The sequence below is a fragment of the Sciurus carolinensis genome, chromosome 4, assembly GCF_902686445.1.
Source record: "Sciurus carolinensis chromosome 4, mSciCar1.2, whole genome shotgun sequence".
Classification (NCBI taxonomy): Eukaryota; Metazoa; Chordata; class Mammalia; order Rodentia; family Sciuridae; genus Sciurus; species Sciurus carolinensis.
In genome coordinates this window covers 42229154-42252631 of record NC_062216.1, presented here as the reverse complement: position 1 = coordinate 42252631, position 23478 = coordinate 42229154, and the positions used below count along the sequence as shown (strand labels likewise).

The window sequence follows — 23478 nt, the reverse complement described above, 5'->3', positions numbered from 1 at the left end:
TGTAAAGCAACATGATAAGATTTCACAAGCCACACAGGAAACATCAGTTTTTTATAGTAGTACTTCACACTTCATAACAGGAATTCCAGTAAAGAAGTACTTTAAGTGTATATACTTAACTGAAAAGTAAATCTTTGAAGAAACTTAATTTGATGAAACTAGATACTAGTAATTTCACAACAACCCAATAACTCTGTAAAAGCACCACCAGTGAATATTTTATTCAAAAAAAAAAAAAAAAAAAAGGAGAAAGAAATAAAAATCCTGGTCATTTGCAGTATCTATCAGCTTTCAATTTGGCTCTCCTGTTTAAGACAAATAAAAATTAATCAATGTACAACATACTTTTTACAGCCAAACTGCTACTAAATATAAAACTCAAACTTTGTTTGTTCAATTTTGGTTACTATATTACTACAACACTTATATATATGAAAAATATTTTACTACAATTTTACTTTTTAGCCTTCTTTTTTATAGAAAATAAATTCTAGTTTCATGCAATTTGTTTCCTAATATTTAGGAAATATTGCCTAAGGACTTTTTCAAGTTATAATAGCAATTTTAATTACTTGAATTTAAGTCTTCCTAAATTGCTACTGGGTGCCACGGTGTATTTTTTACAAGTGATAAAGTTACAGGACTTTATTCTGCAAGTTATTTTAGAATCCATATCTGAATATATTTTATATCTTCTTGATTTCTCAGAACTATATACATACTAATTTATTCAGCTGGAAAAATTCTTATGACATTTGCTGAATTCAGGTAAGAACTCCACCAAATAGGTATCAAGAAATACACGATTACATATTAACTTTATCAGATTATGTAAAGAAAGGATGAGTAATTTTGCAACATAGAACTTGAATGAGCAATAGGAAATTACTAAATTCTTCTATCTGCACATATTTGATTTATAGCTGCAAGCTCAAAACTAAATCTCTCTACTTATTTTTCTAGGTTCTAAACCTACAACACTACATATTTAATTAGAAATATTAATGAACATTATTATTAGTATACTATGATAAAAATTCAGCATATTTCTGAATCTGATTAATAAAATGGATTCAATTCACTTATTCAACTTTTATACTTCAGTCATTTTACAAATTCATCTATTTTTATCTCATTTTTAGAACTCTGTACAATTCTAATAGAATCCAGAGTTTTGATATTATTCAAACAACTTTCTAACTCTGGTAAGTAAATTTATGCAATAGTTTTAATCAACCCTAAATTTCTTACAATAAAGCATACAGTATTAGATTGTGGTTACAATTATTCTTTTCTGGCAATCCTTACCCAGATTTATAACGTTCTCTCTAGGTAATATTAGCATATATATATATATATATATATATATATATATATATATATATATTAGAAATAAAGACAAAACTTTGAAAACATGGTAATTTAAAAAATACAATGGATTTATACATGCCACCTCTACTGGATACTAAAAACAATTGGAAACATGTAAACATATATTTACCTATCCAGAAGTGTCTCATGCAAAAATCCATCTTTTCGAGCCCTTTTAAGAATTTTGCTGTCTTCTTTACTTATTTTAAGCTTGTGGTCTTGAAAGCTCTGAAATTTTTTTCTGTAAAGCAAATGTCATCATTGAGAAGTATCTTCAAACTTTGATTATACATGTTTCCTGAAGAACTTGTGAAAATTATTCAAGTTTTTTCACTGCAACAATCTAAGCACATTTAATAATTTAGGAGTTTTTTAACTATGAAGATGACCCATCAAGAAGAATGTCATTTGGGTAATTCTGAAAAGTTCCCTTCATCAGGAAATGTGGGCTGGAGTCCCTCATGTTCTCAACATAAATAGCACCTGGGTGGCATCACAGCAATTTTTAAGGAACAAAGAGAAATGACTAGGCCATGTGACTTTAACCTTGAGCACCACCAGCAGGATAATTAGAAAAACTGAAGCTGAGAGAAAAGCTCTCAGCTGAAAGCTTTGCTTTAGTGTTCATTATGCTGCCTCTTCTTGTCCTATTTTTACTTTAAAAGTTCCTTGAGAAGTGCTTCACTTTCAGATCTGTGAATCTAAAAGAGAAGAATACATACACATAATTGATTTCACACTGTTTTACATTTCCTTTGTCTTCTTCTGGGATGTCATCTTTTTTCTTGGTTTCCCTTTCAGCACAGGACCTAATCTGGATATTGGAGAGATAAGAGCTCAACAGGTTATACATTTATCCTCACCACTGCTTACCTAACTTATTACACTTATTACAAAAGGCACAAGGACATTCTGGGTGATTTCCCCCGCCCCCCGTTTTTTTTTTTTAATAGGGTGCTAGAAATCAAATTTAGGGCCTCCAGCGTGCAAGGCAAGCACTCTACCACTGAGCTACATCCCCAGCTCTCTAGGTGATTTCTTATGCAAAAGTATTTAATTAACTTAGGTATTAGAGAAAAAGGCTCTAGAGATGTGTTTTGGTTTCATATGTGCAATTTATATAAAAAATTACCAAAATTACCATCATGTTTCTCTAGGACTAACATTTGACTTTTCAAAATATAAGATAAGAATACTTAAATTTTAGATGAGATTTCTGGCATTCAAAAGGTAGTAAAATTTCTAGTTCCTATGTTATCTTTTAAGGGGTGTATTTATTTCTCTATGAGCCAACCTCAAATGATGAGGTAAGAGTTAACGGCATTATTCTTCTCTAAAACGATAAGCACTGTTTTTCAAAGAAAAAAAGAATACTAAAAGACTAAATTGGTTAGTATGGAAATTAAGAACATCTTTCAAATGAAAGCAAATATAGAACAAGGAAGGATGTATAGATATTTGATAAATACTTACAGATTATGCTGGTAGTAGAGAAAAACATGACAATAATTTTTTATGCTTTATTTGTAAAGATTAAGGTCATTTTAGAAATAGCATTTCCCCTCCACTTTTGGAGCCCTCCACTTTGGCCCTCCCTAATGTGTTAAAAGCAGCAAATTTTTTTGATGAGACTACTAACAAACTGTGATTCCCAATGACACAAATGAGGGGAGGTTCAGAATACACAGTAATGAGATGGAACATGAAGAAAAAGTAATGTAAGAAGAAAATGGTAGTTGTTCTTTAGACACATTTTCATATGTGTTTGTCATTAAGATCAAGTGGATTTTTGAAAAATTAAGCCTTTACTAAAGGGTTTCATCTCATTTGAATTAACCACCTGATCTAAGTTATCAGGCAATTTTATTTAGAATTTCACCTTGATATAAAAATGAGTGTGTAACATTCAAAATCAAGTAAAACAAAGAGTAGGACTAGGAAATTTGCCTCACACAAGGAACTTTTATTTCCAGCTTAGTGATTGATAATGAAATTTTAAAAATGTCATATGTTTCATAGTTTTCTTCATTTAAAGACAACATTCTTATTCATATAGAACAAAAATTTGAGAGAAAAAGCCTTAGAAGTTCTGTTTTAACTATGCAGTGATTAGCTTCATGGGTGGTCAGGTATTAATACAACCTAGGAACCTTCTTATACATGTCGGTGCAAATATAATTTTATGTCACCTCTATGGAAGGTAACTGCCAAGTTACCTAACAAAATTATAGATACACAGACTCCCAGATCTTTTAATTATGTTTCTGGGAATTAATCTTCAGATACACTTACACATCTACAAAATGATGCCCACTCACAATATTAAGTGCTATAGTGCGGTTTATAAGAACAAAAGCATGGAAACACCTCAAATTTCTCTCTATATGAGAGTGATTAAATAAGTTAAAGGACTTCTCTAAAATGGATTGCTATGTACCTATTGAAACACAGAAAGAGAAAGAGGGAGGGGGGATGAAAAGAAAAGAAGGGAGAGAGAACTTTCTATATATATACTGATGGGAAAAATCTATAAAATACAATATTAAGGGAAAAATTTAAGGTAAAAACTTATAAACACATTCATAAATTTATAAAAAAACTTTGGGGGCTATTAAAAAACAGGGAGAAATAGGGACATTGTAGACAGAGATAGGTGAACGAGGGGTATAGAAATTTATGGATTTTATATACTGTTATTTAAAAATTTTTGTAATGTTATTTAAAAAATTTTGTTCTTTAAAAATTTTGTACTTTAGTTTAAAATTTAAATTTTAAAATGTATGCAAAACAAAAACAAAACAAAAGCCAAGCCTAGAAAATGAAGTAATTTCTCTGTCACACTGTGCAAATAAGCTGGCAATTGTGAGATTTATAATTAAAAATAAAATCTGTCTGGAACATATTATAAAAGCCATGAAGTCTTTGAAGTGAGAGTATGTAATTAGTCAGTGTTTTAAAGAGCTGTAATCACATCATGTATGTGACATGTATAAGTCTGTAGGAAAAAGTTATGATTACCTTTATCATTTCTTCTTCTCCTGCTGTTTTGTTTTTTGCTTCTATATCTCCTGCTTCATTGCATCTAATAAAGCAACTATTTGAGGCCAATAAAGCCATTTTCCCCTAAATAAAGCAAAATGGCACACAAAAATATTAGAGCTATGAGAATGCTGCAGAAGAAATCCTGAGTCTTTAGACTAAATTATTTTTTTCTCCTTGATTCTAAAATCAAGAAAATGTATTTCTCCCTGGATTGGGGTAAAGGGATCAAAAGAGTTTACAAGTCGCTAACTCAAGATTTTATTGTAGGGGGTAGAGGAATGAGTCTGAATGTTACCACTTTTTGAGGGGATGTTGGACTAATTTATGATCTTGAAAAACACTACTGGATCCTATTTTGAATGTTACTGTACACAACCATTGGTGCTACCCAACTACTGAACTTCTCCTTCCTTTGGTCTACTTGATGCCCATTGTTCCTTACTATTCTTGATGCAACGCTTTGCAGTCTGTTTAGCTCCTGTATATTTTTGCTCAGTTTTTACTGCTTAAACAGAAAAGGGGAATTATGTATTCTGTATCAACAGATTTAAAACATTCATATATTGATAAAAATTAATTTTACTAATTAATGAAGGGTTGAGTTACACCCCGAGCTCTTCATCCCTTTTGTATTAAAACTATCTTGTTGTACACTGTTTGCTTTTCTTTTTGAACTTTATTATGAACTGACAGTTCTAAAAATACTAAATTCACTTCAATGAACTAGTATTATTATTTTATGCAAAAACTGTCAAAATATCACTTGCTCCATTGTCCACTTACCATACTCTCTAATGTTTTAGAAAAAAATATATAATTCCTGCTAAAAAGATGCTCCTGAATTATCCTGTTTCCCTACTCAGAGACTCAAGATTGGCCATTATTTAGAGTCCTGGTTAAATAAGAGAGACTTATATCTAGGCCCCATGAGTACACTGAAACTATGATAGGCAAAGGTACTACTGCTTTTTGTTACACTATTGCCTGAGTTCTTTTGAAGACTGAAATTTAATACTCATCGTTTACAATTTTATGCAATTATATTATTGCATACTGCACTCTTATTTTTATTTATTTTTAGAAAACATGCTTTCACTGACTGTTAGACTTTCTCTTAATGACAGGAAGCTTTTATACATAACAATGGCACTTACATCTTGAAAGACTGGTTCCCACTGTTCTCTTGGTCCAATTGCATCTGAACGACCAACAACAAGTCCATCTGAATTTATACCAAGGTATTTTCCATATCCAGATTTCAGGGCAATTCTTTGGATTAATTAAACAGGTGTTAAAAAACAGAGAAAGAACAATAAATATGGAACATAAAAACAGCATGTGTGTATGTGTGTATGTTTATATACTGTAACATTATATATAAATTCAGACTAGACATAATCTCAGTGTTCAAAAGCTACATGTGGTTTGTTGCTGCTATACTGAACATAATTTTATAAGTGCAATATTACATTTTACTTCTGAATATAAGCATTATATAACATCTTATATATTACCCTACATTAAATATTATACAACAAACATTTTCTAAATGCACTATTCTTCAAATATGTTACTTTCAATAGATATAATGTTCTATTGTAGGGGTATTAAGATTTATTTTTTCTGCTAATATATGATGTTGTACTAATATTGTTTTTGATTATGAAATTACTGATTTATCCTTAGAAGGGATTTCTAGAAAAAGGTTACTGTATCAAAGGGTATAAACTTTAAAGTTGCCATGTTCTCTGAAACTACTTTTTAGAAAAGGATGTGACAACTTGTTAGAACTTGTTTTTAATCATGGATTTTTAAAAACATTATTCCTTTAAAAAATACTTAAAAATATGACATGGCAAAAATACCATCATATTTAATTTGCATTACAATTATTAGTAAGAATGATGTCTGCATTTCTTTCATTTTTTTTTTTTTTTTAGTTTTTAAATTAGGTATGTGCACATCCATTCTTCTGTTGGGGGCTTATTGTTAGCCATTTTTCTATTAGGTCATTAATGTTAAGACACTCATACATATGTACAAAGAGTAGGAATGCAGCGCTTACTAAGGTTGTTGCTCATTTGTCTACTGTTAATGTTTTTGTTGTTATGAAAAAATTTGTGTTTTTTAATACCTGCTTCCTTCTTAAGTCTTTTACTAACTTATCAGACTTTTAAAGAAAGCATAAAAAATAATTATCTTAATGACTTTTTTTCACAATTATGATTTTCAATTATTTTACCTTACTAGTTTCCTGTGGTGCCAGAACTGATGATGCAGTCATTTACAGGTTTATGAAAATATAATGCAAATCATTATCATATTGATGTAAGCAATTGACTAGAATACTAAAATTCAACTTCTATATCTAGTACCCAAAGTATCATTCTGTACCTTATTCCCACTGTGAGAATAAAAAGGTCAGCTCATAAAAGAATTATAAAAACAATAAGTAAAATTTTCTTTGGTTTCATATGATTATGTAACGTTTTCTGCTGGTTTCAAAAATACTCCTTTTATTTTCCTGCTTCTTGACTTCTGAGTAATAAATTTATATGCCACAGCATCACTAGACCAAGTTTTCTGCTATGTTTATTTTCTTCACATAATATTTCTAATCTATCTTATTTGGTCTCTGGCAGTATTAATCTTTTATAAACTCATATTTTTCCAGCCAAGTATTATATATCAATAAGAATTATAATATACTTTATACAGGTTGAACATCCCCACACTGAAAATGGGAAGTGCTCCAAAATCCCACACTTCTCGATTATAGACATATTACCACATGTGGAAAATTTCACAGCTGACCTCATGTAGCAAAATGAAAGAATTCCAAAAGTGTTATATGAAATTATCTTTAGTCTATATATATGGTGTATATGAAATATAAATTTTTGCTTACATGTAGTTCCGATTCCCAAGATATCTCATTATATATATATAAATATTCAAAACTCCCCAAATCAGAAGTCCCAAACACTATTGCTCCTGAGCATTTTGAATAAGGGACAACCAACCTGTATCTGATGGTTTAGTTCTCCTCTAAAATGAAAGTTATTACAAATCTAATAAAATATAAACATTTATTGGGTATATAAATAACATTTTTGAATGTAACAAAATTCACTTTTCAAGAAAAAGTTTTGTTTCTTAAATCGAAATTACTCTGTGGGATTAAGTTAGCTAAGTAGTGGAATTTTTATCGAAAAATGTAAAAAAAAAAAAAAAGTTGCTTAATTATAGGTCAACTCAAACTTACCTGGAATCAGACAATTTGACAGCAGTAAATTGCTCTGGAGGACTAGGACCCTCATCAACTACAGAAGAAAAAAAATAAAAATATTTAATATTTGCTATAAATACATATGTGAAGATACTCTTTTTTTTTGGGGTGGGGGTACTAAGAGTACTAGGGATTGAACTCAGGGGTACTCGACCACTATGCCACATCCCCAGCCCTATTATGTATTGTATTTAGAGAGAGGGTCTCACTGAGTTGCTTAGTGCCTCACAGTTGCTGAGGCTGGCTTTGAACTCAGCATCCTCCTGCTTCAGGCTCCCCAGCTGCTGGGATTACAGGTGTGTGCCGGGTGTGGCTAGGATACTCTTTTGCTTTAAAAAAATTTTTTCCCCTCTGAAAATTAAATCTAAGGAAAGATATTTGGTCACAATTGTGATAATACAGTATCCACAGTATTAAGATCTTTGTTATCTTATCACTACATGGCTAATTTTACATGCTTCCTAAGATGAGTTGGCATGACATTTAGTCACTTCCAAGGTATTTTCTCTTTGTGTTTTAAAATATAATACATACATAAGCACTTAATATTTAAAATATTACATGATTTCATTTATTCAAGGGATGATCATTCTGACCAAATGATATGCCTTTGTACACTTCACACCTCATTAATGCTTTCCCTGTGGGCTAAAGAGAATGAGAAAATTTCTAGTTGCCTACTATACCTAGGCTACTTTTGGCAAAAGTCTGAAGAAAACAAATTTAAACTTTTGACTTAACCAGATTTTCTTTTTTCTTTCCACTTACTATTTCAATTATTTATGCTGTTTTTGATTTCCACAGAAACTCTTCTAGCATTATTTGGAATGTTTTCAAATGTTATACTGGAATAATAAAATGGGTAAATATTAATGAAGGGAAAATGTGGCAGAATCCAGTGCAATGGCTCTATTCCTTTGGAACATGCTTGAGACTAGTTAAAATTTGTCCCAAGTGCATGAATGTCATAAAAACCTGTATTTTAAGTGGCCATTCCCTTTCAACATTTTCATCAGTTACAAACCTTCTTTATGAGGTGCTCCCAGTGTAAAAAGACCATTGTCAAGTGCATGAATATAAGTTCCTTTGTCCATTTCAATGGCGATGGTTCCTGAAATTTCACCAAAGTTGGATACTGTCCACCAGATTCCTAAAATGTAAAATCCATATTTAACTTATTTTTAGGTTTGACACAGGTTTTCACTGTTATGACTTAGTTTTAAAAGTTTTTTGCTTTGTAGTTGTAAGAAATAATGCAGAGATATCTTTTTTACCCTTTACTCACTTTCTCCTAATAGTAATTAACAACTACTATATAAGCCAAAGCTTGGAAATTGATAATGACATCATCTATAAACCTTATTCAGATTTCACTAGTTTACAAGCACTTGTTTTTGTGTATGTAGGTAAAGTTATTTGACTACCACCACAGGCAAGATTAGTTTTTTTTTTTTAAATCTAATCTTAGGTATCAAACCAAATCTTTTTTTTTTTTTTTTTTTTTAATGGTACTAGGGAGTGAACCCAGGGGTGCTTATTAACTACTTACTGAGCCACAACCCCAGGCCTTTTCAAAATTTTGAGACAGGGTCTTGCTAAGTTGCTTAGGGCCTAAATTGATGAGGCTTGCTTTGAACTTGCAATCCTCCTGCCTCAGTATCCTGAGATGCTGGGGTTATAAGAGCGTGCCACTGCACCCAGCTAAACATAATCTTTAAACAGGAATATATGTAAAGGTACAAATGATTTAGAAAAAACAGTATCATTCCAGACCCCATCCATTCATCCATCCATGCTTACTTTCCAGTGGCAATGTCTATTATAAACTGTTTCTTAGTCCTACATAAAGAGGTACTTTCCAGCACATACGGTGGTACCCTTTCTCACAAGGCATACGTTTCAAGAGTCTCAGATGATGCGTGAACCTGTGGCTAGTACGAAATTTGATATATATCTGTTTTTTCCTATCCATATATACATATGCTGAAGCTTAATATATAAACTAGGCACAATATGAGATTATAACAACAAAAAATAGAACAATTATAACAATATACTATATGAAAGTTACATGAATATGGTCCCTCTATCTCAAATTATCTTCTTTTTTTCCTCACCTTTTCACTTAAAGGAAGAACTTTATAGCTTCTTTTTGCATTTGCAACTTTTCAGCATCATTACTCTTGTGCTTTGGGGTCATCATTAAGTAAAATAAGGGCTGTGTAAACACAAGCACTGTGACAGCATGACAATTACATCTGATAACCAAGTGGGCTACTAAGTGCAGATGACATGTACAGTGTGAATATGCTGGAAAAAGGAGACTCACATATTGGTCAGGAAGGTGGGAGATCTGATCATGCTATAGAGGATAACATGCAATTTAAAACTCATTGCTTATTTCCAGAATTTTCCATTTAATATTTTCAATCCTTGGTTTCTGAAACCACAGAAAGGGAAACTGTGGGACAAGGAAGTGGGGGGGGGGTCACTGTAGCCTTAACTATAATTTTAAATTAGAAACAAAATTAGCAGAATCTATGTTTATGGACACTAACGTTCACCAACAAAGTGTTAAATTTAGAGTCCAATTATTTAAGCAATCACTGCAAAAGTTCCTATTTTAAAAGAACAAAAATGATCTCAAATCTTCCCTTGAATTGTACTTTAGCTAGAGTAGAAATGAATCAGTATTAACCTGATATTAGACAGTGTAAGGAATTCTTATTAATTTTGCAAGGTCTGATAAAACAGCACAGTAATAGGTATAAAAACAAAGTACAAAGCAGAGACGGGGAGAGAGGGGAGCCTGACTGACCTTATAAGAAATGTACATTTATGTAGTATGGGTGTTATATCATAATATTTTTGATTTACATAAAATTCTCCAGAAAAATGTGTGGGTACGTGTACAAATGAAACAACACTGGCAAAATAGTCATAGTTACTAAGGGGTATGGGTACATAAGGGATTCATATAATTTTCTATTGTTTTTAAAAATTCTGTTAATCCTACTACACAAAATTTCCTAAGCAAATAAACAGTTTAGGCTCCTCACAACTAATTTAAAACATGGTTAATATTTTAGCTACTACATACTGTAATTAACTTGAAATGGATCTAAGACCAAAATGGAAGAGCTTAAACTATACAACTCTTAGTAGAAAAAAGGGAAAAACTCCATGATATTAGTGTTTTTAGATGTAGATGAACACACTATCTTTATTTATTTATTTTTATGTGGTGCTGAGGATGAAACCCAGTGTGTCACATGTGCTAGGCAAGTGCTCTACCACTGAGCTACAACCCCAGCCCCATGATATTGGTTTCCTACTGATTTTTTTAACATATTTTTTAGATGTTGATAGACCTTTATTTATTCATTTATTTATATGTGGTAATTTATATGTGGTAATGAGCATTGAACCCAGTGCCTCACATGCTAGGCAAGCGCTCTACCACTGAGCCACAACTCCAGCCCCTTGTACTGATTTCTTGCATATAATATCAAAGGCACACGAAACAGAATCTGACAAACTAGACTTCAAGAAAAATAATATCTTTTGTGCATCAAAGACAACTGTTTTTCTCTGTGTATGGTATTGGAAATTGAACCCAGGGGCCCACATGAGCTAGGTAAGCATTCTACACTTAACTACAACTCCAGCATTTTTTCTTTCTTTCTTTTTGAGACAGGGTCTTGCTAAGTTGTCCAAGCTAGTCTCAAATCTGTGATCCTCCAGTCTCAACTTTCTGCTAGGCTCAAAGACACTTGTAACAGTAATAAGGCAACCCACAGAATGGAGACTGATGAATCACATACATGATAAGGAATTAATAATCAGAATATATAGTTTCTCCAAAACAACACAACTGAACAGGAAGCAAAAACATGAATACACAGGAAAAGATGCTCAGCATCTCTATTCACTAGGGAAATGTAAATGAAAACCATTATCAGATACTTCAAATCCATGAGGATGGTTATCATAAAAACAAAAAATCAGAAAAACAAGCACCCCTGAGGATGTGGAAAAACTGAAACCCTGTACACTGCTGGTAGAAAGGTAAAATATTATAGCCCCTTTGGAAAAGAATACGATCAGTTACTCAAAAAATAAAAAAGAGGACTACTATACAATCCCACAATTCTAATTCTGGGTATATACCCCAAAGCACTGAAAATAGGGTCTTGAAGAAATATCTGTATATTCACAATCATAGTGGAATTATTCACAATAGGAAAAAAAAAAGTGGAGGCAACCCAAGTATCCACTGAGAGATGAATAAACAAACAAAATATGGGACATACATACAATGAAATATTATTCAGTCTTAAAAAGGAAGGAAATGGTAACACATGCTACACATACATGGATGGACCTTGAAGACATTTTACTAAGTGAAAAAAGTCAATCACAATGGGCTGGGGAGAGAGCTCAGCTGGTAGAGTGCTTGCCTTGCAAGCACAAGGCCCTGAGTTCGATCCCCAGTACTGCAAAAAAAAAAAAAAAAAAAAAAAAAAAGTCAATCAAAAAAAGGCAAGTATTATATGATTCTACTCATATGAGGTTTTACTTAGAGAAATAATTTGGTGATAATTACAATAATTTGTTACTTTTAGTGGTTAAAATGCTTCAACTAGAATCTTTATCAACAGTCTTATGATCATCATATCTTTCATAAGAATGTAATTGTTAATGATTTTAAATTTTTTGTATTTTGTATGCTCTGGGCCAGATTAACCAAGTATATTTAATTTTTTTTTTTTTTTTTTTTTTTTTTTTTTGGTGGTGGTGCTGGGGATTGAACCTATGTCCTCACACACATGCTAGGCAAGCGCTTCACCACTGAACCATACTTACAGCCTATACTTATTAAATGAAATAATTTTAATATAGCATCTCAATAGTAGCTTGCAGATGAAGAAATTTTTGGCAGACAAGGCCTGCCAAAGAAGAAAAATGATAAAATATATTCCTTATACAATTTTGAAATGATAAAAGAGATGACTTGAGCAGAAACCTGTTTTTTCTCCTTGAGATTTCAAGTGGCCTACATTAATGCTGGAAGTATGCTTACAGGTTTAGTGACTAAAGTAATGTAACACAATACTGGCTGGAATTTGCCCCCACGGATTCAGACTGCAAAAATGCGGTCTCTAAGACGCTAAGAACAGTTGTCACCGAAGCTGCCCATCTCTAAGTCAGTTAGCTTAAGGTTATGCTTATGTGCTACAATAAAGTTGAATCTGAGAATCCAGTCCAACTCTTTACTTATTCTTGTCCAAACAAAATGTAGAGACATGCTTAAAGCTATTTGCTTTTGAACCTTACATGGGTTTAAGGTTGCCATAGTGCATTCTCACATTACACAACAAAGCTTGACATATGTTGTAACTTTTTATGTAATTGTTTAGAAAATATTTCTAATAATGTTTGTGATGTCTCAGTATAAAGAGGACTGCACTTGATAACATACTGTCAAAGTCCCCACTCTTTCTGTTATTAAGGCTACTAGAGACACTGGAAGGATGGGTCGATACTTTGAAAGGCCTCACTCTGTGGTTAACTGACCTTTTAGTGCTACTCATAGCCTAGTGCTGCTGGCCACACATTTACCCATACCTCTCAGAGGTGAGAACGATGAGAGGTTATATAAATAGTTTATCTCACTGACTGGCCCAGTGCCTCTGTGCTAAAGGGTTCTCCTTAGTTTTCTACCATCATAATGTTCTAGGCACAAGGGGTCCATATAGCTCAGCTTTGTAAGTGGAATTTTCTTCCTCTATGGCAATGTAGTCCAACTACTCTTCATACAACTATGCTGACTCAGAGCTTACATGACTTTAGTTCCTGAGGAAAACAAGTTATCTAGGAGTTTGACAAACTATGCTATTATAAAATTTGGTTACTTCAACCCTGGCAGATCTTTCTGAAATTGTCCAGACTTGATATTTTCTGTGTGAAAGGCAGAATTTCTTTGATTTTATTTACTAATCCATTCTGGTTTAGGTTTTCTTTCAGGGCCTTGTATAGAACCAACAGAACAGTTTTAAAACATGAAGTTTTTTCCCCCTCTTCAAAAATAGGTATATACCTATAGATCCAGCTTGAAAAATCACGTGAAAGAAGGTAAGAGGGCAAAAAGAGACACAGAAGGACTTATTCCAGCTGAGAGAGAGTAATTGGTACTGAACTTATCCTCCCACCATGAACAACTAGGACATAGGACAGAATATATGAGAAAACTGTTTTTCAAGTATTGGAAAAAAGGTGAAACAGGACTGACATCTTAAAGAAACGGGAAACACGTGAGATGAACCTCATTACCATTTTATTTTTATGCCTAATGGCAATTTTGCAAACATAGGGCAGACAGGTGGAGCTCCAGAAGAAACCAGCAATCCCACTGAGCTGAGACTTTGAGTACAGAAGTGACTGGAATTCACATAGCAAGATAGTGAAGAAGAGGGAATTACATAAAGGTGCGGATCCTAAAAAGTGTGTATATGGTTTCTCTACAGGTCTTTGGTAAAGGTATTGGCTATGCATGTACTGGGTAGGATACACAAGGTCTAGAAGAGAGATCACACCTCCTGAGAACCAAAGGAGATATCAGAGAGCACAGGAATTTGGGAGACATGAGGGTGGCTTCAACACATGAGTATACTTGTGTATTGAGTTGAGGGTCCATAAGGACCAATGCCTAAAGTAAAAGCTACAATCTAAGCAGGCACAACCAAATCGCCCTAAATAATTAAGAGCAAAACCAAAGAAACAATCAACCAACCAACAAATAACCATCAAGCCTTACAGAGCAAAAGATCATTCAACAGTTTAACTACCTTTAAAGATAAGGGACATTGTCAGAAATAAACATTTTATTAAGATAAATGGTTGACTTTACAAGGACAATTTAACAATCCTAAATGTATACACATCTTAAATAAAAATTAAAAATATTTCAAGAAAAACTGAGAGAAGTAGATATATTCAGAATCGAAGATGTACTCCCTCAGCAAATTGTAGAATTAGATAAAGATCAAGAAAGATACAAAGATCTGAACATCTACTCCATTCCTCAAATGATCTGACATTTAGAAAACATGTAACTGACATGTGCAGAATACATTTTTTTCAAGTGTAAATGGAAATTCACAAAGAAAGTATGTTCATCATACTATGAACAAATTAGAAATCAGTAACAATAAGATATCTACTATATCTACATGGTAGAAATTAAATAGTACACTTTCAAATAATATGGGTCAAGGAAAAATGCCATAAGGATGATTAGAAAATATTCTGAACTGAATGAAAATTTAACATAAATCAAAACTTGTGGGGTATACTTCAAGTTGTGTGAAGGGGTTCTAAATTCCCACCTTAAGAAGCTATTAGACTAGAGCAAAGCAAACCAAAAGTAAATTAAGGAAGGGAATACTAAAGACTGTAAGTAAATGAACTAGAAAATGAATATAGAGCAAATAATAAAAGATGAACCTTATAAAGATCAACAAATTGGTAAACCTGTAGCTAGATTAATACAGGGAAAAACTAGTAATACGAGGAATGAAAGAAGAAAATGGATTATGGATTCCACAAATCCTATAAAGATGAGGTAACATTCTGAACACTTTGATGTCAACAAAGTCAATAACCTGGATCAAAATTTTCTTTTTCTATTTTTTTAAAAGGATTTCTTTTTTTTATGTTCTAGATGGACACAATACCTTTATTTTATTTATTTTTATGTGGTGCTAAGGATTGAACCCAGTGCCTTACTCGTGCTAGGTAAGTGCTCTACCACTGAGCTGCAATTCCAGCCCCCAAATTTTCTTAAGTGATGCATAATAAAAACAACAAATACTGAAAGTATTTATCAATAAAATTTAATTCAAAAATTTAAAATTCCCACAAGAACTAAAATTTAAAAACCCTCCTCAGGTGTAGATATCATTACAAGTGAATTCTATCAAACATATGAAGAAGAAATCCTATACAGCTAAACCAAAACCAAATAAACTCTAAGAAAAATAAAAGTTCAATATCTCTCATCACAAATACAGAAATTCTTAAAAAAAATGTGAGAAATCAAATCCAGAAAAATATAATAAAAAAGGACTACACATCACAACCATCTGGGGCTTTAACTTAGGAATATGAAGATGGGTCAAGAGTTAAAAATGAAATCAAGGTAATTCATTAGCAGAGTAAATAAAGAAAACAGGCGTAACATGTCAACACATACAGAAAAGAACAATCTGATAGAATTAAACACCTTTATGTTAAAAAAATACCAGGATATGCTGGGTGCAGTGGCATATACCTATGATCCCAGTGATGCAGGGGACAAAGGCAGGAGGATCATGAGTTCAAACACAGACTCAGCAACTCAGCGAGGCCCTGACTCTAATAAAATATTAAAAAAGGGCTGGGGATGTGGCTCTGTGCTTAGGTTCAATCCCTGGTACAAAAAAAGAAAAAAAATCTCAGGACACTGGCCAAGTACAGAGGTGCAAGCCTGTAATTCCAGCTACTCAGGAGGCTGAAACAAGAGGACTGCAAGTCTGACATTGGCATGGATAACACTGTGAGCCTCTACCTCAAATATAAAAAACAAAAAGGGTTGTGGATGTAGCTCAGTGGTAGAGAGCTTGCCTAGCATGCACAAGACCACAGCTTCAATCCCCAGAACTGCAAACAAAACAAAACAAAACAAAAAAAACATCTCTCAGGATACTAAATATAAAAGGAAACATCCTAATTTTGATAAAGGAAATCTAAGAACATCTGGCAGATAAATCATATTGTATGAGAGACAACTACTAAAAGTTTTCTAAGAAAGAGTGAGAACAATGTAATTATGACCATTAGTATCACTTTCGTTCAACATTACAGAAGTCCTGGCTAGAACAAAAAAGCAATAAAGAAAAATAAAACAAAGATTGGAAAAGAAGTAAAGCTATAGTCACATGAAATATGGTTGCATATTTCTTGGTTCTTTACATAAACAAAAGCACTAAAATAAATAAGGGAATTTAATGTCTCAAGCTACAAAGACAATATAGAAAAACTGGTTGTATATCTAAATAATGACAGCAAACAAAAATTTTAAAAATTCAATTTATAGTAGAAAATTATGCTTAAAATTTTGAAAAGACATGCAAGATGGTTACACTGAAAACTAAAATTATTTAGCTTCTATATGGCTAAGATGTTGATTCTCCCCAAATAGTAATTTAATAAAATTCTTCCAGAAAATCAAATAGGTTTCAACGCAGGAAGTAATAATTGATTCTAAAATTCATATGAAAGTATAAAGGACTTGGGATAGTTAACCTTGAAAAAAAGAAGTAAAACTTGCAGGACTCAATAGCTGATCTCTCGATTTCATGAAGTTACAGTAATGAACACTGACAGAAGAAAAAAATATGTCAATGAAGTAGGAATTAAGAAACAAACACACAGAGATTCAACTGATTTTAAACAAAGATATCAAAGCAGTTTCATGGGGAAAGCCTATTTTTCAATGAGGCTGAAAAAACCACATTATCTATGCCAGGAAAAAGGAACTCTTGACACCTATCTTACACTATGCCAAAAATTTAAAAATGGATGATACAGTTAATATAAAAACCAAAAAAGCTATCACATATCTAAAAGTAAAAGTAGATGAATTTTTTCATAACTTGGAATAAGCAAAATATTTCTTAGAATACAGGTAAGGCTGTAACCATAAAAGAAAAGCCCAAAACTGAGTTTTAGAAAAACTAAAAATTTCTGCTCATCAGAAAATAACAAAGACAAAACAAAACAAAATACCAGTAAGGAAATGAAAAGGTGCATGATGACTAGGAGAAAAGACTGATAATGCCATCAACTGCTAGCAAGGATGTGGAGCAACATGAACTTCTGGGACTTTCACTCCTTCTTGGTGGGAGTATAAAATAGTAGCACTTTAGAAAATCTAGGATGGTTTCTTTTATAGTGAAATATGCACCTATCTTTCAACACAGCAATTCCACAACTACAAGTATTCTCAAGTTATTTACCCTAATTTTAGAATTGCTGATTTGTTCTTTCCAAAAATGTGCAATTTTCCAGAACGACTTACACCATTTTCTACTTTAACAGAGATTTAAAGCAGTCATAAATTATGAAAAGCCAGAGTGCAACTTGTCAATTTGTAAAAGTAAAGAAATTTGTTCTTAAGTACTGGTGTGGAGAGGATAAAAAGACTAAACAGAGAATTGGCTCGTAAGTGTGTTTGGGTCTGTTTATTTCTAGTACTACTTACAAGATAACTAGATGTTCTATTTTGTTTAATTAGGAGTTTCATTCATTTTGCCATTTACAAAATAGTTATTTTTACTATGATTATACTTCCTCTTGAGAGAAATCACTGACTTCTACAAATAAACTGCATAGATGTTCAAAGAAAATAATTTGGTTAAATAAACTTATCTATAGTAGGTCTTTAAAATGATGGATAAGAAGCTTTGCCTACTAGTTTAACGGTGCCTACTAAATCCAAGAGTCACACTTCCTCTCTCCTGCACATTGTTCTGATGATGAAGATAAGGCATCAGTGACATCTGCAGGGCTCACAAATATGAGGAACCTGTACTTCTAAGTATATCTGAGCAATTTCAGAAAAAATGAATAGGTCATAAATTTCTAACTTGGAAATTATTTTAAATGGAATCTCAATAAATGTTAAGTTTTCTCAGAATAAAGTCTCAAATGACTCACCAACAATATCAAGTTGGGTTTCTTCATCTTCTTCTCTCTTTCTCTTCTTATCTTTGCTTTTTTTCTTCTTACTATGGGAGAAAAGTATGATAAATGAGTTTAGGTATATTGTTCTTTTGTGTTAAATTTCACTAGATATAAGCAAAGTCTTAAACTCTATATTGATTTATAAATTATTAAATTTTGTTGATTTACATTGATATACCCTCTTACAGTATAGAGAAATTGCTTCTGGCCCTGAGCACAGGCATAGAGCAAATTCTGGGGCTGGGGTTATAGTTCAGTGGTAGAGCACTTCCGTAGCATGTGCAAGGCCTTCTTCATCCTATCACTTCTTAGCTCTATATTTTTATACATTACAAAAGGGTGAATTTTATAGTATACAAATTAATCTCAATAATGAAAAAAGCAATTGTGATTTTAGAAAAAAGAATATGCAGTGCTTGAAACAACTCTTGGCACACAGTGCTACACAAATGCTAATTATGACAACTATAAGGCACATCTGTTTGCCTTTTAACCATAAAGGAAGTTTTCAGAAGCTAACTGTCCTCTCTTCCCTGCTAATTCACAGTAAAAGTTTCAGATTGGTTCGGGTCCCCAGCAGGAGTTCTCAAGGCAGAAGCTTCAGTTTGCTCCTTGAGGTGCTTTCCGTTTCACTTAAAAATGCCCCAAACTCAGTTTATCACTTAAACTGGGAGGAAATGCTCGATATTTGTATAAAGAGTCAAGCACAGACAGATCTACTGGTTCAAAATGAAATGGAGATATGAATAGACAGGTGTCTTTCCCTACACAGTTAATAACCATAAATCATCATTAAAACCTCCTTTCATTTGTTTATTTCTCTGGTCACGTTTTATATCATTCAATCCTCATAATTCTTTATCGGTATCAACAAATTCAAGGAAACTCAGAGTTTAACCAATTTGCCACTAATTACAAACTGTAATCGGTGCGGTAACCTTGGAGTCCCCATCTCTATCAAAACCCATATCTTTAATCAACCCAGTTTCACCTTGCATATTTCGTGAGAAACAATTATACACGAACAGATTAGTGCAGACCCATCATACAAAGGTCGGAAGGAGGCCTCCGGGGACCCTAACAGGAGGCTCCTGGGCTACTGCTCTCTTTTCCCGTCTTCTTTTTCCGGACGCTACAGCTTGGGCGTATCTCTGCCAACTGTCTGTCCCGCTCCGCACAGGTGCAGCGAACTTAGTCGCAGCCTCTGTACAGCTGAGGAGGCTAAAAAGACAGAGCTCTAGGGCTTCCATGGGACTCTCCGGCCGCGAGGACGCGACATAAGACCGGAAAAGCCTCCTGCCAAAGCTTCGGGGATCTCACCTCTTGGCCTTCGTTCCCTTCAGCACGAGTTTGGTGGACTTCACATAGGAGTATTCGGCCATGGCTGTGACCAGACTTCTGTACAAATAGGTGGGTCTTGGCTCAGGACAAAATGCTTAGACCGAAGCATAAACTGGTGCAGGAGAAGCAAAACTAAGAACCTCTTGAGAACATACGAAACCGCTATAGTGAAACGCGTAATGCGGAATACCCTTGGCGTTTACACCGGAACACTGACTTTCAGATAGGAAAACTTATTTCCTGTTTCCTGTCGGGGAACTACGGCAGCCGCAGAGGACCTAACTAAATCGGCGTTCATTTGCTCCCTCTGGTGGAATTCCCGGATGTTAGTGTCCCCCCCCCCCCCTCCCCCCCGCCTTGAGGCACCCGGAGTCGCGCTTCTAGTGGACTCCTGGGCTCTGACTGTCATTGTAGGCACCTCCTGCTAGATTTCAGGAGTTAAGTGATGATTTGATGAACCCGAGGGTGACACAATTTTAGTGAATTTAGTACAGCTGGTCTGAAACCTTATGTAGACCTCGCTGTTTCTATATTTACATATTCTCTGCTCTCAAGCTGAAATTCCTCTTAAGTCTATCTTTTGCCATCAGAAAACTCGGAAGAAAGTACGCATGCATATGTCAAAATAAATCGTTTTCATGGGTCTTAGTGGCACTGAGATTTTAGAATGTGCCAAGATTTTAGAATACAGTTCCTTTATTAACAACCCTCCTCTACATTCAGCCTGCTTTCGGTTACTATTCATTACCGTTAGGTAATTAAAAAAATGTATTTGTCCAAAGTTTAATTTTTTTTTTGGCAAGGGGGTTAGCCTAATAAGTTACTCCATCTTGACTGTCTCTCCACTTACGGGTTCTTTGCTCAATCAAGGACCTGGGCTTTGCTAAATACAGATTAAAAAACAAAAACCTCTGACATCCTAAATAAAGAAATCATTAAAATAAATACGTTCATACATAATAAACGTTCAGAAAATAAACCTGAATTCATAAAATGGACTCATCAAACCAGATTGCCCAGTATCCACTCAAATACAAAGTGAGGTTCCTAAATTGGTCACTGTGTAGACTGATGAGTTCATGGCTTAGCTTCAGTTAACTGTTACAGGAACTATATAAGGATATATTAAAATGTGATGCTTACTACTATGTTTTATTAGCCAAATTATTATGATGTGTTAGTTTTCATGCTGTGATGAGAAACATCAAAAATGTCTTTCTTTTTTATGATACTGTTCTTCCTATGGTATTAATCAGTACTACTATCACCTGAAGAAGTTCAGTGCACATAAGCTCCATTATAATTTTTTAGGCTTTCAAATGTTGCAGTTCATTCATTTAATGTAAAGATTAGAAACAAAATGAGGAAAAGAGTGATACCATACCTTTTTTACCCCTTTCCTTACCTACCTATTTCCAGTTTTTAAGAAAGCACGTGTTTAATTAAGGGAACATGATAGTATTAAGGCAAATTTTTCATTTTGATGTTTCTTGTGCACACAATACTGCATGAGGCAAAATCTCTGGTACTATTTGTTGTATTTCTTTAATGCTGGTGGAAGGCTGCTCTTAAATTTTACAGAGGCTTATTTGCTGTGAAGGAACAAAATAAGTCTTCTATCCATTTAGCCTGTGTTTCAACACTGCCTCATATTTCATAAAATAAAAGTTTTATTTTCAGAGTGTGATGTGAGGACTTACAAATTAAAATCTGCAGGTGGTTATTTTTCTTACAGTGTTTTGCAAATCTAATGAGGTTTTGCAATCCTGAGTGCTGCTACTAAAGAAGAAAAGACATAGTAGTACTTGTATTTATTTTTCCATCATAAAAATTCCTAATACCAATCCTTGGTACTAAGTGGAATTATAAGGAAGAGAACAAAGAGAAGAGAGCACATCTCTGTATTTTTTAAAAGGGATAAACTTAAATATAAGTGGATTCCATGGTAAGCAGTCAGTTCCTGACTTCTTACACAGGTCTGCTGACACCTGACAAAAGTGACCTATAAACTGACTGTGACTGTGTAGCTACAATCACATAGAAAAAATTACTAGATTTAAGTTTCTAATCTCCTGTGTATTCTTTTTATTGGTATCAGCTGCTGGCTGTTCTACCTTGCCCCCCCCCCCCCCCACACACCATTTTACAACCCAGATTGTCAGTCTGCAATCATCCTAGCCCTCCATTGGTCTGCTCGGCAGTCTGCGAATATTCTCAGCAGTCATTGGTCCAGATTGTTAACCTGCGAACATTCTTGTCAGTCATTGGTCCATTGTTACTAGCCCGTGAAATTGGACTACTTAAGAATGGCTCCAGGGGAACTTTAGAATATGTAGAAGGAAATGAGAGGGAGTGGGGTATGAAAAGTGGTCAATGAAACAGACATTTTTACCCTATGTACATGTATAATTACACGAATGGTATGAATCTACATTGTGTACAATCATAGAAACAAAATTATGTACCCCATTTGTGTACAAATCAAATGAATCAAAATGCAGTCTGTAAAAAATTAAAAGCCAAATTAAAAAAAAATGACTCCACTGCCATTCCTTCTTCTTCTCCCCCTTCCCCCTCTCCCCTCTCCTCCTGCTCCTCTCACCCCTCTCTCCCCCTCCCCGTCCCCCTTCGCCCCGCTCTTCCCCTTTCCCCCACTCTTCCCCTTTCCCCCACCTCTTCCCCTTTCTCCCTCTCGCTTTCTCCCTCTTTGATGAGTATTGGAATGAGCTCTTCTTTAAAGGTTTTGTAGAACTCGTCTGAGAACCCATCTGGTCCCGGACTTTTCTTTGTTGGTAGGCTTTTGATGACCTCTTCTATTTCATTGCTTGAAATTGATTTATTTAAGTTGTGTATGTCCTCCTCATTCAATTTAGGTAATTCATATGTCTCTAGAAACTTGTTGATGTCTTTGAGGTTTTCTGTTTTGTTGGAATATAGGTTTTCAAAATAGCTTCTAATTATGTTTTGTATTTCACTTGTGTCTGTTGTGATATTTCCTTGTTCATTCCGAATTTTAGTAATTTGAGTTTTCTCCCTCTTTCTCTTTGTTAGTGTAGCTAAGGGTTTATCAATTCAGTTTATTTTTTCGAAGAACCAACTATTTATTTTGTTAATTTTTCCAATTGTTTCTTTTGTTTCAATTTTGTTGATTTTGGCTCTGATTTTAACTATTTCCTGTCTTCTACTACTTTTGGTATTGGTCTGCTCTTCTTTTTCTAGGGCTTTGAGCTGTAGTGTTAAGTCGTTTATTTGTTGATTTCTACTTCTTTTGTTGAATGCGCCCCATGAAATAAATCTTCCTCTAAGTACTGCTTTCATAGTGTCCCAGAGATTTTGATATGATGTGTCTTTGTTCTCGTTTACTTCTAAGAATTTTTATTTCCCTCCTGATGTCTTCTGTTATCCATTCATCATATAATAGTGTATTATTAATCTCCAGGTATTGAAGAAGTTTCTGTTTTTTATTCTGTCATTTATTTCTAATTTCAATCCATTATGATCTGATAGAGTACAAGGTAGTATCTCTATCTTCTTGTATTTGCTAACAGTAGCTTTGTGGCATAAAATATGGTCTATTTTAGAGAAGGATCCATGTGCTGCTGAGAAGAAAGTGTATTCGTTCTTTGTTGGATGGTATATTCTATATATGT

The 23478-nt window shown here is 33.7% G+C and overlaps 1 protein-coding gene across 1 annotated transcript; it reads right to left on the bottom strand.

The window, feature by feature from the left end:
• Positions 1-225: 225 nt before the first annotated feature.
• Frg1 (FSHD region gene 1) lies at positions 226-20060 on the bottom strand. Its single transcript, XM_047551830.1, has 9 exons — positions 19808-20060; positions 18461-18531; positions 8727-8852; positions 7679-7736; positions 5568-5682; positions 4390-4494; positions 2094-2185; positions 1502-1612; positions 226-305 (listed from the first exon to the last, which is right to left on the bottom strand). Exons 1-9 carry the CDS (start codon positions 19867-19869, stop codon positions 269-271), a joined length of 777 nt encoding a protein of 258 aa, XP_047407786.1. The 5' UTR covers positions 19870-20060; the 3' UTR covers positions 226-268.
• Between the last annotated feature and the right edge of the window lie 3418 nt (positions 20061-23478).

What these genes read in the sequence shown, in the direction of transcription:
- Frg1 (XM_047551830.1), bottom strand. Translation starts at nt 19,869, where the DNA reads ATGGCCGAATACTCCTATGTGAAGTCCACCAAACTCGTGCTGAAGGGA. An exon ending in GTCAAATTGTCTGATTCCAG is followed by an intron (nt 5,683 to 7,678) that starts GTAAGTTTGAGT and finishes ATTAATCCAAAG; the next exon opens with AATTGCCCTGAAATCTGGAT. An exon ending in CAGTGTGAAATCAATTATGT is followed by an intron (nt 1,613 to 2,093) that starts GTATGTATTCTT and finishes TTTGCTTTACAG; the next exon opens with AAAAAAATTTCAGAGCTTTC.